The 17905-nt window shown below is 45.8% G+C and overlaps 1 protein-coding gene across 1 annotated transcript; it reads left to right on the forward strand.

Annotated features, from left to right (window-relative positions):
* Window positions 1–766: 766 nt before the first annotated feature.
* On the forward strand, window positions 767–16603 carry LOC115791178 (uncharacterized). The gene is made up of 6 exons (XM_030745307.1): window positions 767–1084; window positions 1695–4617; window positions 6884–7083; window positions 8028–8149; window positions 9622–9736; window positions 12517–16603. The coding sequence occupies exons 2-6, from the start codon at window positions 2235–2237 to the stop codon at window positions 12646–12648; spliced, it is 2952 nt and encodes a 983-aa protein (XP_030601167.1). The 5' UTR covers window positions 767–1084; window positions 1695–2234; the 3' UTR covers window positions 12649–16603.
* Window positions 16604–17905: the final 1302 nt, after the last annotated feature.

Genomic DNA, 17905 nt, shown 5'->3' on the forward strand with positions numbered 1-17905 from the left:
ACCCGCATTGTGTGGTTAAATAAATAATAACATAATAAAACCATTCTATACACTTCATTAAGGGTAATTTACAATTTAATCAAATAATGCTTTTAATTAGAATTATAATATATATTTTCTATTTTAAAATAATCATAAACTATGGGTGAAAGTGGCCTCCAGTCTGCACAGGTACCGGCCCCCTGTCTCAACATCGATAACACGATGAATAAATACAGAGTCATCAAAACAGAGCAACTCAAGTATGACATGAACAGCAGCGCTGCAGACAAGAAACTTGTGTCAACACTGACACCTGCTGCCAGGCTACCTGTAATGTTGGCCAATGATAATTAAATAAATATCCACCTAAAATATGTTTTTAATTTGAAATATTTGCTCCTTTATTCCAAAAGCTTACAGGAATCCGCAGAAAATACATACATTTTAATGTGACCTGTAAATCTAACGGCCACAGTTTCACTTTCTGTGACCCAGTTTGTTCTTCTTGTGTACTTTTCTGCTGCACAGTACTTCAGTACTACTAAGCAAAAATAACTGGAACTATACCTAACCCAAAAATAAAAATAAAAAGTAGGTCTGACTGCAGTATTTTCCTTTTATTGAACTGAATCTTTCTCCCTGAGTGTGGCATCACCAACCCTCCATACACTTCCGCTCGCCTCACCTCTCCCTGCTCTGTGTGGCACGAATCACGCCTCCTATCAGTGAGTGGGCTGCAAGTCAAATTAGCTCTTCGTCATCCTGCTCGCTGTGCACACCGGAGGCTACTGCGGTACGATGCGGCGGCGCACGATGCCGAGCCGCGGCGGATGAGATGATGCGCAATGGCTGAACGGGTCGGGAGGAGAGAGCGGAAAAAGAGAGTGTGCCGTGATTGAAACGATGGGACGGGGCTGAACGGATGCGAATGGAGCGATTTGTAGCGTTTGTGATGCAGGCCGAGTAGAAAGATGAGGCGGCGCTGATCCCACTTTAGGATGCTCCGAGAGGAGGAGAACGGGCTCCGTCTGTAAACAATAAGGAAGCAGAGAGGCGCTGAGTAAAGGACACTTCATCCAAAGCCCGGACCTGAGAACCGGAGGTGAGGGACAGTGAACGCTCAGCTGTGGGCGTCCCTTTCAGGACATGCTGGCTGGGGACGCTGGGTTTGCTGGTATTCTGTGTGGTTTGACGTGGCTCATCTTCATCGCAGCGGCGCTGATAGGAGCGGGCTGAGTGTGACATACGTGGCCCAAACCTATTTTCGCCGCCTGTGTGGCGGGTTATTGAGTAGATCCTTTAAGCTGTGTAGGCAGCAGAAGTGGATTTACGGTTTTATGGCCACCTGTGTTTCATTTTTACTGTATGATGATTGTGTGAGGCTGATGCAACAACTAATCTAATTCTCACCGCAGTGCACATGGTGTAAATTACCATTTTTATATGGAAAAAAAAGCCTGCTTGGTAGGATTAGTGTGAAAAGTCACTTGGATTCAGATGCGTGACCTCTGACAGACTCACATCTAAACACACTGAATTATAGCTGCAATCCAATAACAAACCAAAGTGAAAGTCAGCATTAAAGTATATTAATATTTAAACCTTGTAATTCATTAGCTCGGATCTGTTTGCAGGATCTTTGCTCTTTAATCACACCGCTCTGCAGTTTTGTAACTACCTCTTTCTTTTTCTTCTTCCCCGCTGCCCTGCAGGCTGCTCTGTGACAGCTGAGTCAGTGCTCGGCGAGGAGAGGCCGGTCGACGGGGAGGAGGGCGGCGAAGCTCTGGAGAGCAGAAAACAAACTTCTCATTTCCTGTGCTCACATCAGCGCTGACGGCTCGACATCTCACCCGCATGTTTCTCTGTGTCGTCAGGAGACTCTCAACGCTGAGGAGCGATAAATGCAAACGACCGCAGCTCACCTGTCAGACAAACACCTGATTCTGTTTCCAGATGCAGTCAGAGTGATCTGCTAAGATATGAGATTAGAAGGAGAGTCATCTCTCTCCGGCAGTGCTACCAAAACGTCCTCTTCGGTACCGCTGTCAGAATTAATCAGTAAGAACTCATTTCAGCTCTGTCATAAAGCCCAGTGTTTGTTTTTTCTAAATCAGGATCTTTTTACCTTTGAGCTGTCAGGCTCTGAATCAAGAACAGACTCTTGATTGTGGCAGCTCCCTCTCACAAATGAGAATTCGGCTTGAGCTGACAGGCTGCATTTTAATAAGCAAAAGCAAACCAATAAAACATAGATGAGGCCAACGACGAGCACTATGCTCCAGCAGAATAACAACAACAACTACCCATGCCTGAACATGTCAGGCTCCAGCCGGGAGATGCTCCAGAAATGCTCCAGAGCCTCTCTGCCCTTCCCCAGCCGACTGGAGCTGGCGGATCTGCCGCTGATCCGGGGTCTCCGGGCCTGGGCCCTGTGCTCCAAGAACCGCCACAAGACTGCTAGTCTGCTGGGAGGAGGACAAGCCCCCGCAGCGCCTCCTGTTGGTCGGGGGGGTTCAACACCCTGCCCCAGGCCTGCAGATGTTTACCTGAGTGAGGAGTGGGGTCGCATGGGGTACGGGCTTCCCCTGGGCGTGGATGGCAGGCAGGCTGGAATCGGAGCTTTGGTCACAGTTGCCACTCTGAAGACCTCAGAGGGCAGCGGCAAGACTCAAACTCAGTGTCTGTTCCTCCGGACTGAGAAAGGGAGCTGTTTGTACTCAGCAGCTAAGCCCAGTTCTGGTGTGACAGCCAGCGCAGCCTCCAGTGTGGTTGGAGGATGGCTGAGAGGAAAGACAGGAGGAGGATGCAGAGACACTCTGGCAGGGCCAACTCCACCGCCGCAGACCGGAGCAAACCAGGTTAGAGTGCGATCGGGCCGGAGATGGAGGAAGTCCGGTAATGTGGCGGGCCGGGAGAAAACAGGCGTGAGCAGAGAAAGGCAGCAGAGGAGCAGGGAAGTTCCCACTGGGGAATCCACTGTGGAAGAAAGGCAGGAAGAGCAAGACAAAGGAGGCCCGGACTGTAAAGAGTTTCCCAGCCCGCAGCAGGACAACCGGAGAGCCAGATGCTGCCACAGTGTTTCTCCTAAATCCTGCGTTCAGTGTGGTAGAAGAGCACAAAGGAGGAAAAGCCAGGATGAACATGAGGGAGGCATCCCAAACAAACTGATCGGTGAGGTGACAGGAATGAGCAAGGAGAGGCAAAAGAATGAGGACGAGGAGAAGGGAGACCTCTGCAAGCCAGAGCCATCTAACTGTGTTCTGACTGAACTAAACTCTGACCCAGAATCTACCCGCACCTACAGCGACTCCCACGGCAGCTGTGAGGACAGAGAAATGAGAGAAGCTGAGAGCAGCGAGGGACAGAAGACACAAACTTCTCACAGCAAGGATGCAGAGAAAAATGAGGATACATGCACTGAAAGAAACAACGATTTCACTGAGAGAAAACCAAGTGAAGAGCCCTGTGAAGAAGAAGAAGAAGACGAGACTAATGTAAAAGGATTTTCCGATCATGTTGAAGCAGATGAGGAATCAGAGAAAAGGTCTGAGAGTGCAGGTGTTACAGATGAAAAGGAGAACCTCATTCAGGCTCCTGCTGAATTCTCAGACTGGGCTGCAGTCTTCACCCCTGCCTCCGGCAGAGCTGCAGTCTCCCTCAGATTTAACCAGTCAGCCACACCCATAGAGGGCAGCGTCTGCACTGCTGACAAGCAGGAGCAGGAGAACAGCCAGAATCACCTTGATCCTGGGGTCACAGGTGAGGAAGAAGTGGCCAATGAGAAAAACACTGTGAATGAGAAGGTAAACAAAAAACCTCAGTTTGTCTTTAAAAATGAGGAAAACTGCAGCCAGCAGGAGGAGGAGGAAGCATCACCTTCACCCCTCAGAGACGGAGACGCTTCCATCGCTGAGTCGGGCGAGAGGATAGTGACAGAAAACAGCAGCGACTGCGGGACGATTGAGTCTGAGGCGAGAGACGAGCTGCAGTCAGAGGACGAGAACTTTGAGGAGAGACTCGATCCTGAACACGGGGGTGAAGCTAGGGAGATCTGGAGGTGGGAGTGCACCTTCACGAAGCTGGATGATTGTAAAGGAGATGTGATGCTGAAAGATGATGATGAAGGGGTGAAGAGAAACTGTGCTCCCCAAGAAGACTGGAGGTCACAGGAGTTCAAAGGTGGACACGGGAGACGGGAGAAAGAGGAGGGATGCACCTGTGCACCAACAAGCATCACTTCTGTCGAACCAAACGAAGAGTCTAACATCACTAACGCTGCCTGCACCGATCCCCCCACCTCTCCTGCGCTCTCCAAGGCTAATCCTGCCCCCCCTCTGCCCACCCTGGGATCCATGGCAACCGGCCTGCCCTGTCAGGAGGAGGAGGAGGAGGAGGCACTCAGTTCAACAGCAGGAGACAGAGAAGGAGGCCAGGAGGGGAAGAGGAACTGCAGGAGAGAGCTGGAGGAGCAGAGCGAGGTGGAGAGTGGCTCCGCCGTGGCCACTGACGAAGGGAGGAAGGAGGAGGAGGAGGAAGATGAGTTTGGAGTGTTCATGCAGGCGGAGGGAGAGCCAGCCTGGAGCGAGGAGTTCACCATGTCTGCCTCAGTGCCTTGTGAGAGCAGAGAGAGCGCTGGTGAGTCTCGTGGCTGTTCGTTCTCTGTCCCTCTCTGTGTTTGTGAGCCAGGCCTTCCTCTCCTTCAGGATCTTTCTCACTCCCTGCCATCTTTAGCAAACTTCCTTTTTTGTGGAAGAGAGAGGCTGACACAGAAAGGCTTCAGACTCTTAAAGTCAGAAATGTGCACAAACATATCAGCACAAAGTGTGAATGGCAGCACTCCCTCAGAGAATTAGTGCATTTTTAACCTTTTGTACACTTTGAGGAATGCAGGCAGCTTTCCAGAGGAACACAAGTGGTTACTTTTACTTTATGTAGTCATTTGTCTGAAATCCCACTGCTGTTATAGTTTCTATTTTCTGTTAATGCAGAGCATGAAAATCAGTTTGCAGACGTAAAGATTGTCCTTTTTTCTGGCATTACTGTGTTATAAACGTGACACAAACGTGCTGCTGTTCACTCCCTTAACTCTCTCCACAACTCTCAGGATCCAAAGCAGTGTTTGATATTTCACAGAGAACATCGAGATGTTTTGCTCTTATTCCAGTTTGATGAGATTTCCTCTCACAGCCGTAAAGACACCTTCACCAAAAAAAACAAATAAATCCTGGATCGAGATCCAGATTAGCTCCAGAATCCAGCCGTGCCTCACCTCTGCTACAGATGTTCATGCAAACGAAACCTTTTGAGTAATCCTGCTAACAAACCAAAAATATTTCACCTGAAATAACAAACAGCTTTAAGGTGCTGTCCAATAAACCAACAGCAGTAATAACTCAGTCCCAAATAACTGAATTTAAAGAGTACTCTGACAGTACGATGGCTTTTGTCTGCTGCGCTCACACACAGGTATGTGAGGTCTTTTACTCGGTGTTTTTCTCTCACAGCCGGCGTTAATCAGTCGTAATGATCCCTCATTCTGCTCCGTTTAGCTAATCACCTAAATCACGTTAAGCCCGGTTTCCACGGGGCGGGGGGGTTAAATGAGGCAGTGCTGAGGTTCGTGCATAATTATGTCTCAGTCTGTTCTGCTAAAAAGTATTTCTGTTTGCTTTAACGTGTTGCTGATGATTTACCGGTCAGCATTCATGAGCAGAGGGATGAATGGATCCCGTATCTGGCCATTCAGGTTATTTTGGTTCTATTTCATATTAATTCAAATGGGCCTTCTATGCTTTTCTGATTTTCTGCCATATGTACTTATAGTGTTAGAGTACCAGAGGTACTCAGGTTTTTTTCTTCTCATGGCTCTGTATGATGTCACTTAGGTTGGACATCCCTGATAAGGTCATCTCAGGCACTGAAGCCCCACCCACATTTAAACCTCGTTAGGAGGGGCCGCCAATTAGAAAAATGTTGGCTTAAAAGGAGGCGGAGCTAAATCTGCTTCTTTCACACAGTAGATGAACTGAAGGGCTTCACCGTGGCCCAGCACAAGGTAAATAAGGATTATTTTGAATTGTGAATTATGCACTCTAGTAAGCCACTCTAGTAAAGTACAGTAATGAAAATATGGAGCTGAAAAGGAGCACAGTGAGTTCACTTTAATGCTTTAAAGGTATTTTAATGAATCTCCACTGCATTGGAGCACAGTGGAAATGAGGTTGTAGTTAGTCCTGACCTGGATTCCTAACCGATCTCTCCCTCTCACTGCATGGTATTAATCTTTCAGATTGAGCTCAGACAGGGGGAGGAAGCAAACCGGGCTCTCAGCTCCTGCTAGCCTCAGGTTATTGGGCAACGGGTGAAAAGGAAACACTGTCAGAGAGAAGTGTCTGAGAGATACATCATCTGATAGATACACTGAGCAACGGAGAGCGACATGCAAATGTGTCAAAGCAGCAGGAATCGAAGGGAGATGCAAATATTCACTGAGATGTTTCCACACAGTGAGACGTCGCAGCATGATTAAAGTCCAGCATACAGACTCAAAGAGCCCCACAGAGTCTGCTACAGCAGGCAACTTTTAAGCAACAGCAGGACGCAGTCACAGCAACAGACAACGCAATGAGACGACAAAGCGATTAGCAGAATAACAAATGCAACTTGTCTTGTTGTGCTGCTGAAAAATGGAAGGCTGAAGAGTTACTGAAACTCTTAAAATACTGCTGCAGCGCCTGTCTAACCAAAGCTTCTGTAGCTACGATTTACAGGTGTCCCCTAAATGCATCACACGCTTTCAAACAAAGTTACTGCTTTTTTCAACACTCATGAACAAGTGTGTGTGTGTGTGTGTGTGTGTGTGTGTGTGTGTGTGTGTGTGTGTGTGTGTGTGTGATAACAGCACTTGGAAAGCATGCTGTCACCGGGGAGTCGACCCTCTGGACACCAGGCACGATGGACAGCTCGTTCCACCGATCAGACGACACCTGGACAGCCTTCCCTCGGGACTCATCGGATGGAGGTGGAGATGTTGTGGAGCAGTGGTGGCCAGCCAGCGCGGTGGAGGAGAGGAGGGACGGCCTCTCAGCCAATCAGAATCTGGTACAGTCCTTGAGTCGCTGCTATAAAACTCATTCAGTCAGAGCTAAAGTGGCCGTTACGTCCACCTCAGAGAGAGAGTCCACAAACTCTTTGGGACTGCTTCATTTGTGTCACCGGCATTGAATTTCTGTCTCACACGGTTTGTCTCTGTGACTCTAACCCCTGTTTGCACTTCCTGTAGCATCGATCAGGGACGGTCAGGGAGTTATTTGCGGCCCCCTGTGTGCAGAAGAAAATAATTATTCATGGGGAAATCTTTGCATTATTTGCTCTATTTGCTATCCTGGGTGTGTGGTACCGATAGCTGGTCCTGACTGAAATATCACAACACTGTGCAAAACTATTAGTCAGCATATTATATTGTACGCTGACTGTGACTCAGAGAAGGAGTCTCCAGATATGCTCATGCAGGGATTTGGAGATGAGGTGAGCATTACCTGTGTGGGTCAGTAATTTTCATCCGTATGTCTGTGACCTAAAATTTTCCCCTTTTTCTCAGTTTCCTGTGTTATTACCATGGCAACACGGCTCATCCCGATATAACCTTTTGGGAAGGGTGCTTAAGTTTTACGACTACAGATTAATCAGTATTTTGTGCAGCTGTGTAACTCACATGAGCCCAGTCTGAAAAGTAACATAAAAAAAGAAGGCGGCGCTGCGGGGCGAGTCTCCCAGCGGACATTAAACAGCACAAAGATGCAGATGAAAAATGAGCCGTGCCCAAAGCTGCAGTGAAGCAGAGCGGAGGGGCGGGGGGGCTGTTTTTAAATAAGTTGGTGCCACAAGGAGGCCTTTCAGAAAATCAAGTATTAACTTTTCATGGAATGAAAAGTGCATATTTTTCCTAAGTGCTGTTTTTGATATGATGCTTGTGTTTTGTCTGTTTTCTCCAGCGTGCTGAGCGCTCAGGTGGTTTTAATGAGGTCTCTCTGTATTTACTGCAGGCGGCGGTATTTGCTGAAGCCTTCCCCTCACTCACTGGTTCATCCTCCAGTGACCCCTGTGACCTCAAAACTGTTCCCACGCTGAGCCAGCTCCTCAGAGGTGGAGCAAGCCGAGATCAGGGGTAGGTGAACCGTGCTGACGGGGGCCGTCGTGTGAACATGTGCCAGAGATAAAAGGTGGAGGGGGGGGATTGATCCATGCCATCAGTAAACACTGTCCCGGTTTCAGTCATTAGCTTCAACAGTAGCTAAATTTATTTTAGATCTTTTTCATAAATATTGAACTTTTTCTGCCAAATAAAAGTTTTAATGGAATTGCAAAATAAATTCCTTGTTGCTGCAACATTCCTGTTAATTGGTTGCTGTGTTGCCTGCTGAGAGGCAGGGAGACACTCTCAGTATCTGGCTTCAGACTTGGAGGACGGATGTGTAACTGCAGAGCCGTAGCCCCGCCTCCTCTGATGCTGGTTTCATCACTGCCATCAATCTTTCCATCATTCATTCGTCTCTCAGCTGCCTCATCTCTGTCAGATAGCTTTATCAATATTGAATGAAATAAAATTCATGTATAAAATATTATCAGCTCTACACGGCACAAGTATTTACTGTAAAATCTATTTGTAAATGTTAACTGCTAAGCTCAACACAAGCTTTCTGAGCGGCCTTTGAGCAGGTGACACGTGTTCTTTATCATTTACTCAAACCAGGAGTTCGTGAAAAATCCATCACTTTATGTTTTTTTATGGTGTCACCGTGAGTGTGCAGTGATGAGGAGATAAAATACAAAATTTTGACAAGATGAAACAAAATGCGTCCACCTAGTGGTGACTGTGGTGAAGTGCAGCTGCAGGTCAGCACGAGTCTGCTCTTAATGATGCTGTTTGCAGTTCAGCTAATGCGGGTTGTTTAAAGAGCATTGGTATATTTATAATTATTAATTGTCATAGATTTCAGAAGCAAAATAATTAATTAAGTGAACTTTAAATTCTCATATGAGCCTCTTAATTATACAGATGTTCTCTTTACCTGAAGAGTTTAAAATAAAAGCACAAACTCAAACTACTTCTCTCTTTTCCAGCTTTGTTCATCTTTTCTTGGATTCTGGTAAAATAGTTTTGCATGATTCTCACTTCAAAATAATCCCTTTTTTCTTCATTGTGTGAAACAAGCCGCCTTAGCTCCGCCCACTTTAAGGCCGCCCGGCCTTTAATCCATCTTTCTTTCAGGTGTGCAGAGCTGCTGTCTCAGGTATCATACGGACTGCACTCTCACATCAGATAGAGAAAGAAAGGTGCTGATGTCCCACCACAGCTGATGGATCCACATTTGATTTGATATCAGTTTTACTCCAAGCGCTCTCCCTGACACAACCCTCATCCAGGCTCGTGACCCCTGAGCCTGGGGGTGCGTCTCCTCCCAGTCTTGTTTAGAGCAGAGCAGCTTTAAACTGATGTTCTTCAGGTTTGAAGATGCAGACTGTTTGCACTCAGCCTGCAGCCCATGATGAAGTTTTTGAAGCGTGATCATTTAAAACAAAAATTCGTGGGTCACAGTGTCAGTGCATGACATCGTGTGTCTGTGTTTGACTCTTCAGGCTCTTGGACAGCTTCCATGACTTGAACAAAATGATCGGCCAGAGATACAAGAGAGCCAACGGCGTGTCTCGCTACCTGCTGCTGAAGACTTTACACCTGGAGCAGCCCCCTGCTGTGAGTCAAGACACGGAGAGTCTTAATCACTCGCTGCGGACGTGTTTCAGGATTCACAATCTGATAGGAAACACTTAAGAAATCAAATTTTACAGCACATGCTCGGCCTCTTTACTCATAATTTGCTGCAGGGGGATTAACACAGAGCACTTAGTGTTCACTTTCAATTTGCGAAGCTTCGAGGTCGTTAAATTGAATTTGTCAATGCAGCCTTAACGGCATCCAAAATGAACTGATAGTGCCGTTTGACTGATAGCCTTGAAACCTGCTGCCTCATTCAAATGATGGGACCGCTGTTTTATGCAAAACGCTCTTACGCACAGTGGTGAGAAACTGAACGGGCCTGAGCATGCTGCTGAAAGCTGCAGGGCACCTGCAAAACATGCACATGTGGGTTTACTCCTCTGCAGAGACTTCTCTGCAGGGCAGAAGCAACAGTCAGAATTATGACTGTCTCTGAATATGAATTTAATTATCATTTTATCTATGCTTCCCCCCTTTTTCACTTTTGTTCCCTGCTTTTTTTCTGTGGTGGCTCCTCAGGACTGTGTGATTTATTTGTTATAGTTAAACTGGGTCACAGCAGAGGCAGCGGGAGCTAAACAGTCTTACCAACAAGGTCGTGTACATTCAGGTCAATACTGAATGTAGGACGAAAAAAATGCATCTTTAGTTTACTTTTTAATTTTCATGATCATTTAATTGGCATGTTTTTTTTTCTACGGAGACCCGCAAGGGACATGGGATAAAAAAACATGAAAAAGAGATGCAAGAGAGCCCGCAAAACTTTTTTATAATGTTTTGAATTGTTTGCACCATATTTTAAACAACCAAGACGGGGACTATAAAACTGAACTTCTACAGTTCAGGGACTGACATGTGGACTCAACAGTTTATTTATTTATACAAACTACCAAAAATACCACAGCGATGGTGCAATACAGGAAAATTGTAAGACATGCTGAGCAAACACACAAATGAGGTGAGGAAAGGGGAAGAAGACCCTGGCCTGAAATCTGTGCAGACATGTTGACATGGCAGTGCAGCCATGCTAAAGGATGCAGAATTGAAGTGTTGGCTGAAGGCGAAGCTGTATTGTTTAAGTAGGTGAGAGCAGCAGGGTGGTGTTTCAGCTTTAGTGCATCGGGAAGCCCGAATCTGAAATCTGTGTTCATCTCTGCAGAGAACAGAAACCGTCGTGTCGTCGGTTTGTTGATTGCAGGCACCTTTGAGAGAACATTTGCAGCACGGTGGTAACGGCAGTCTTACTGCCTCTGGCTCCCATCGAGTGCTCTCCTTAAGCAGGCCGAGTTTCTCTCAGAGGGGATGTTTGGTGTCCCTTTAGCTCCCTTGTTAGCATTAGCCAGATTCTCCTGACAGTTGACTCTTTGGCAGAGGGCTGTTCTCTTCTTCAGATGGTAGAGGATCTGAACAGGTAGCTTCAGATCCTCCTGCAGGTAGGTAGGTTTCATTCATTGCTTTTTGTGCAGTTGTGTGTTGGAGTAATTATGTATGGCTGACCCAAAATCCCACCTGTACTCCCCTCAAGGTGCACCTTTCACACCTGGATTAGAGGGAGTTTTATGTATCATTACTCAGGAAGGTGGCCTCTTTGTGGCCCAGGGGTGTTTTATTTGATCCTAACAGATCAAATGCCTCTTGAAGTTACATTTTTAACTTTCTGCACGGCAGCTGTGCAGCTCCAGGAAGCAGGAGGATACAGTAAGGCTACAACCCCTGAGAACTAGATGATTCTTGCCAAGGCTACAAGCTAACAGTTAAGTCAGGACAGCTAGAAATACCACACACTGATGTATAACTTCAGTCCCTGCTTCGCCCTGATTCTGTGGGCCGGTTCTTCTGAAAGGTCTCCAGAACGTTCCATGTTTTTCTAAATATTTTCAAAATAAAGTATCAGCTCAGCCGAATGAGTTTCCGTTCCACTATAATCACGTGTACACAGGGGCGGAGCTTCTGGGGGGGCAGGGAGGGTGGCACGCCCCCGGCCCGGGCCTAGAGGGGGCCCAGACAGGAGAGAGAATAAGATTTCAGGTAGCCAGACCTCTATCACGTCCGAGAAGAGCTGGAGAATGCGGGCCCGCTCCTGAGTGTATCCAGATGAGCACCGTGTACGGTCAACAGTACAGCCTACTTTACATCACCCATCATTCATGTTGTACACGGGGTTTAAGGCTGCTACAGTCAGGACTGAGTCATGGTTGCTAAAAACTTTACAAGACCGACTGACTTTAATGATGTAGTAGGTGTAAAATATTGAATAAAATGTTGTGCTGCATGACTGGCTTGATTTTCACTCTTACATTTAACTTTATGAAACGCAAATTTTCGAGTGGATTGCCAATATTTTCTCCAAGTGTATTGTGGGTAAAACTCGTCACCATCCGTCCACCAACGTCATCATCAGTCACTTGCAACAGATTGTAAACTAAGTGGAGCATTTTTACAGACTAAGCTAACATGAGTGGCACTTCATAACATACACGTCCCCGCTGTTGCAGGCATGTGTATGTTGTAAAATGATGTTATGATGAGCTTTATTATTTGGGTATAAAGGGCCCGGTCGTTTAACCCACCCCCGGCCCGGCTCTGATGTGTTCCACTACTGCACGTACATATACACACATTGTAGTAAAACATTTGGCAGAGGCGCTCTACAGGCCAGCACGTTCTGCTGGGACCTTCTCTCGGGCTCTCTGCTAATCTGATCTTCAGTAAACTGCAGTCAGCTGTGTTATTGATTCGAGTTTTCATCCTTGCAGGAAAGCAGACCCGCTCCCTGGACGGTCAACTGCCGCCTCTCCCCTGGCCTCCCCTCGGCCAATCGGCACGCTCAGCATGCTGCTGCTAAGCGACGGCTGTCGTACGACTACAACAGGAATGTCATGGAGTAACTGTGGACCTCAGCTCTGGTTGGGCTGTTACAGCGTTCAGCAGGTTTTAGCAGCTGTCTCGAGCCTCTGGATTCACAGCTTATTAAACTGCAAGTCAAACACCCACTGACCTTCTGACTCTTTGCACACTTCCTGGTTATTTAAGCCTGAGACAGTGAGGACGGCCAGTGTCTCCTCCAGCGCCTGTTGATGTATACTGGTGGTGTTTTTATCTCACGTGTCCATCACCCTGTTCACCATCACCACCACCTGTTAAGTTTCAGCCTTACTGAGATTCTCTGGAGCACGATGGCCTGTTACAAGGTGCACGCCACCACCTCGAAGGAGAAGTCCACTCTGATGCTTTCCTTCTTCTCTAACACAAATAGATCTGAGGCCTAGAATAAACAAAAAGATTAAAGATCACAAGGAGTGAGCTTAAATAATCACAAATGAATATATATCACATCATTTTGCACACATTGCTGGCCCTGTCAGGCATGATTTTGGAAGGCTGGCATGCCGTTTCTCTTCAAAAGTTTGTGGTTTGTTTTTGTCATGCAGAAATGGAAAAGTGTAACTGGAGCAGAAATCTGCCTCCAGTAGTGCTGATTCACTGCACTACAGTTTGGATTTAAAACAGAGCTCTGTGATACTGAATTTATTTTTTGAAGTAGAAAGAGTCCAGCATCTGTAAACTCATTTATATCCATACAGTATGTTAGTTTGGCTAAAAAGGGAAAAATGATGTGGTTATGTTTAAGGTTGTAGCCCAGTGGTTCCCAAAGTCAAGAGTGCTGCGGCCCACTTAAAAGCCAGAAAATCCCATGGGACCACCTCCCCCTATAGCACTGGCCTGTGAAATTTGTGTGAGGGAAAACGATGATTTCCTTAAAATTTTATTTAAGAAAACATAAAGAGCACAGGCTGTTGGCATTATTGCTAACACGACCCCGGCATATGAAAAGTGCTAATGCTAATATGTGACCCACTGAGACACAAACTTCAATACAAGAGCAGTAAATTCAGGTCAGAGAAATGAGTAATATCACAAACTACCCACCTCCTATTACCAGTTTGAATTCACTTTTTATATAAATAAATACATTTATATAAATATGTAATTATGCATACTTGTGAGTAATTTCAAACTGAATTTCTGTTGTTACTGCAGCCCCCCTGCAGTACCTTCGTGGCCCCCTTGTGGGCCACAGCCCACACTTTGGGAACCACTGCTCTAGCCATATGTAAGTCACAAAGACGCAGCTTTGCTGCACACCGTCATCGTCATCTGTGATGCTCCTCCGCTCCATGTGCTGCAGACAAAGCTGAAAGTCTTTTAAAGGGGACCTGTTGTCCTTTTCCTTGCATGTACTCCTACAGTGTTGAACACTCACATTAAACATGAGCAGAGGTTCAGATAATCAGCCAAAAGCTCATCAGACTGCTCAGTTTTAGATAGTTTTGTTCTACTTCTGTCAAAGAGAGCAGATATCCCCTATATGGTCATTCCAGTCACACAGCTGTGGCTGTGAGCACTAAAGCCCCTCCCACCTATTGTTAAAACCTTCTGTTTGTGAGCAGCAGCCAACCAGAAGAAAGTTGTTTTAAAGGGAAAGGAGTATGAACTGAGGGGCCGCACCAAGGCTCAGTGTGAGAGCTGCTGTGGCAGCACGGAGCTGGAAATGAGCATAACAGGTCCACTTTAAACAGCGGAGTCGGTGCTGCACAAACTGTGAAGGTAACATTTCTAAAGCATCTTTTTTCTGTCCCTTAATTTTCAATTAGTATATTTCAGATTGGACTGATAAGCTGCAATGATGGAGGCATACATGTCTGTGTTATTCAGTGCCAATCAGGTATTTGGGAACTTTCCTGAAAAATAGATTTGCAGTTACATTTCCAGTCACACTAATGGAAGCCGCATATTATGAAAGCAGCCAATGGCATGATGCTTGTTTCTGAAATGTGGTGGCTTGACACTTTGTAACACTTTGTAACTTTGTATCACTCTCTGTGGCTGAAACCTCCACAGATGGATTCGTGCACACGTTAGGTAGAAGTGACAGAAAAACATTTTTGTCTGCTCGTGTCATCACACAGAAGATCAAAGTTGAGCGTTATTATTTTTCTCAACACTTGGGGCAGATTCACATTGTGATGCATGTGCTTTCATTGTGTATTTGCTCCTGAAGAGCCGGTGACAGGAACAGATCTTAACTGCGTTTCACTTCATCAGAGAAACAAGTTCGTCTTCCAGTTCGTGCCGACAGGCCCAGCAGAGAAAGTGCCGATGTTTGCGAGGTGAAGCAGACGCGTTCGGGAGGAAGTGTTTGTGTTTGTGTGGCAGACGCGCTGATGTGGACTTATCAGCGTGCGATGTTCCGCTCTTTCCTTTCTCCCTGCGTCCTCCTGTCTCGCTTCTCGTCTGCTGAGCTTTCATTTATCTGAGTTCAGCGCTGTTCTGTAGTCGAGTCCACTTCATGGGCAAAACTTGAATCTAGCTGCCAATCAAAACAATATTTTGTGAGAATATTGTTCACATTATATCGATCATGCACTGCGTTTCTAGTTCGTGTCACCTCAGAGAACTTTAATTCACTCTGTCGTATATTTCAATTGTTAACTCGGTCATCTGTGATGAAATTCAGACTCAGTTTTGTGTGTGTGTGTGTGTGTGTGTGTGTGTGTGTGTGTGTGTGTGCGTGCATGCGTGTGTGTGCCATTTATACAAACTTCAAATTCTTGAGAAAAGATGGATATTTTCTGTTACAATAAGGAAGATGAAGCTGTCGCCTTGTTGACTGATGTAATAAAGTGATACTGCGTGTTGGCTAATGCTTCCTCGTGACATGCAGAAGTGTTGACTTCATGTAGGAACCACTGGCTGACTAATGCAGATAAAACCATCACGTGATCTGCTGTTCTGTGCCTCTCACCTGTCCTTTGTAAACATTATGAAACATGGACTTCCCAAACAGACCGAGAGGAAGGCGGCCCTGACGTCATTCAGCCGAAGTCTCCTGGATTCACTGAGAGTATTTCATTAAGTATTTCATTAAGCTTGTGCTGAAAAACATTCAAGCCCATCCAACTTTTTTCTTAACCTCTTATCAGGTTCAAGGTTACGGGAGCCTGGATCCTATCCAGGTGCCACAGGGCGAGAACCTGTCCTCAGTTTTCTAACAATAACCAATGAGCGGGCTGATGGATGGATGGATGGATGGATGGATGGATGGATGGATGGATGTTTTAGGTTTACTCTTTGCCAAAATGGCTGCACATTCCTCCACATTTATTTTAAAGTAGAGAAAATATATTCACCTTATTGCCGTGTGGATCAGCGTGGGGTTTTATCCTTCAGTCCCTCGGTCAGTTATTAAGTCCATAACTTTGGTCCATGTTTATTATATTTATGCAGGAAATATATATGTACAGAAAGTGTCTCCATTCTTTGGTATAATTTGTCAACACAGCTTTGATCCCAGTATGTTCCTGTAACATCGACCTGACTGTGAGTGTTTGAGAGTTCACTCTGAAACTAAACTGAGAAAACTGAACTAAATAAAAACCCTGCTTTGGTCATAGACCAATCAAACATTTAACTGATGAATTCCCAAAGAAGGAGTCTTTAGAAATCCATCATTTCCACAGGATAAATCCTTATTACAGAAGCCATTTTCACACATGCACTTCAGACGGAGAATCAGGTGATCAGTCGTCCTTGTTCACATTCAGCTTCAGACACGTTTTCACCTCTGCAGATGTTCCACGTGGTTATTCGCCACCTGTTAAGGCACCAAAGCATTTACTGCTCTAGTCTCTCAGTGGCGCGAGCCGCCATCATACAGCGTTTGTATGTGGGAGCTGGAGGGTTAAAGTCGGTGTGATGTTCACTGCTGTTGGCTGATGCTGTGAAAAGTTCAGAGCTGCAGTGCATGTGCAAAAAAGCTCGTGATAATGTCCCCACTGTGATTCTGGCACCATTTCTCTGTGACATTTTTGGCTTTCAGTCTATTTGATGGATTTCCATGAAATTAAATATTTGTGGCTCATAGAGCCTAATGGATTTTATTATCTCTGCCTTTTACTGTCACATAAACTGCAGCGGCTCAAAGATTTCATGAATCTACAGGTCAGAATTTCAGTTTTTCCAGTAATTCACTTAATGATGGAATACCTGCAAAGCTAATAACATTTGTCTCAGTTTGGCTCTATACTGGCCGGCTGTCATGCTACCTGATGAACATAACCAAGTTCTGTTGATTTTTGGAGAATATTAAATCCTCAGGGGATGTAAATGTCTACTTTAGCATGAAATCCCTCATTCTGAGTATGTAAAAAGCAGAATTAATGACACTTAATGCTGCTGCTGCAGAATGCATTAAAGAGGCAATTAATGTGGGATAAGTACTCCCAGCAAAAATGGAGTGGAGCATCGGGAAGGAGCCAAACATCAACCAAACTTGATGAACTGCTTGAAATGTGGCTCAAAAACCCAAAGCTGAAAACAGCCACTGAGCTGGTCGGAAGCTGCCGGTCACAAGGCAGAATCTTCTGGCCTGTCGGCTGTTTACCATCACAGCCTGACTATTAATACACGTATAATAGTGCACATTGTGATAACTATAAATGGGACATCATGTGTAACAAAACAACGTGTGTTTGCATTTAATCCTGCTGCAGACTGTGAGAAGGCACTGAAGTCACTGCATACAGATGCCTATGAACACAATGAAGAGGAATTTCTTTATAAAAGATCATATTTGCAGCACTATCTCCTAATAGATTCCATGTTAGCAGAAGCCATGCACTGGTTCACATTTTTACATGATAAAAACCGAGCATTAGCGAGATTATCCGGTGTGGCATGTCACCATCATCTGTTCGTGCTGAGATCAGTGGAGCAGAGAGAGTTAAGCGCTTTCTTTGCTGAGTCAGAGCAGCTGCCTGCCTGCTGTGCTAAGATAACAGAGCTTTGTACTACAGGGTAGAAAACAGGCCCGCTGCCCTGACCTCACTGTTTGTACTGCATGAGTCAGCTGGCCTTTTGCATAAACAACGCAGACAAGCCAGCGATTACTTCCAGGAGAAGCTAACGGCGCACGGTGGGGTCTGTTGTATCCTCCGTCTGAAGAAAACAACTGCTGGGTAACAGTCCAGGACTTTACATTTGACCTTCATGTGGAGTGGGATACAAGTTCACTTTCAGCCGACTTGATTTAAAAGGGAATTCAACATTTTGGGGAAATACAGTTCTGTGCAAAATGTGCTCTGG

Source organism: Archocentrus centrarchus, chromosome 13 (assembly GCF_007364275.1).
Source record: "Archocentrus centrarchus isolate MPI-CPG fArcCen1 chromosome 13, fArcCen1, whole genome shotgun sequence".
Taxonomy (NCBI): domain Eukaryota; kingdom Metazoa; phylum Chordata; class Actinopteri; order Cichliformes; family Cichlidae; genus Archocentrus; species Archocentrus centrarchus.

Excerpts from the sequence above, each read along its gene's own strand:
- LOC115791178 (XM_030745307.1), top strand. The coding sequence starts at position 2,235 with ATGAGGCCAACGACGAGCACTATGCTCCAGCAGAATAACAACAACAAC. Across the intron at positions 8,150-9,621 it reads GGAGCAAGCCGAGATCAGGG|GCTCTTGGACAGCTTCCATG; the intron begins GTAGGTGAACCG and ends TTGACTCTTCAG. Across the intron at positions 9,737-12,516 it reads ACCTGGAGCAGCCCCCTGCT|GAAAGCAGACCCGCTCCCTG; the intron begins GTGAGTCAAGAC and ends TCATCCTTGCAG.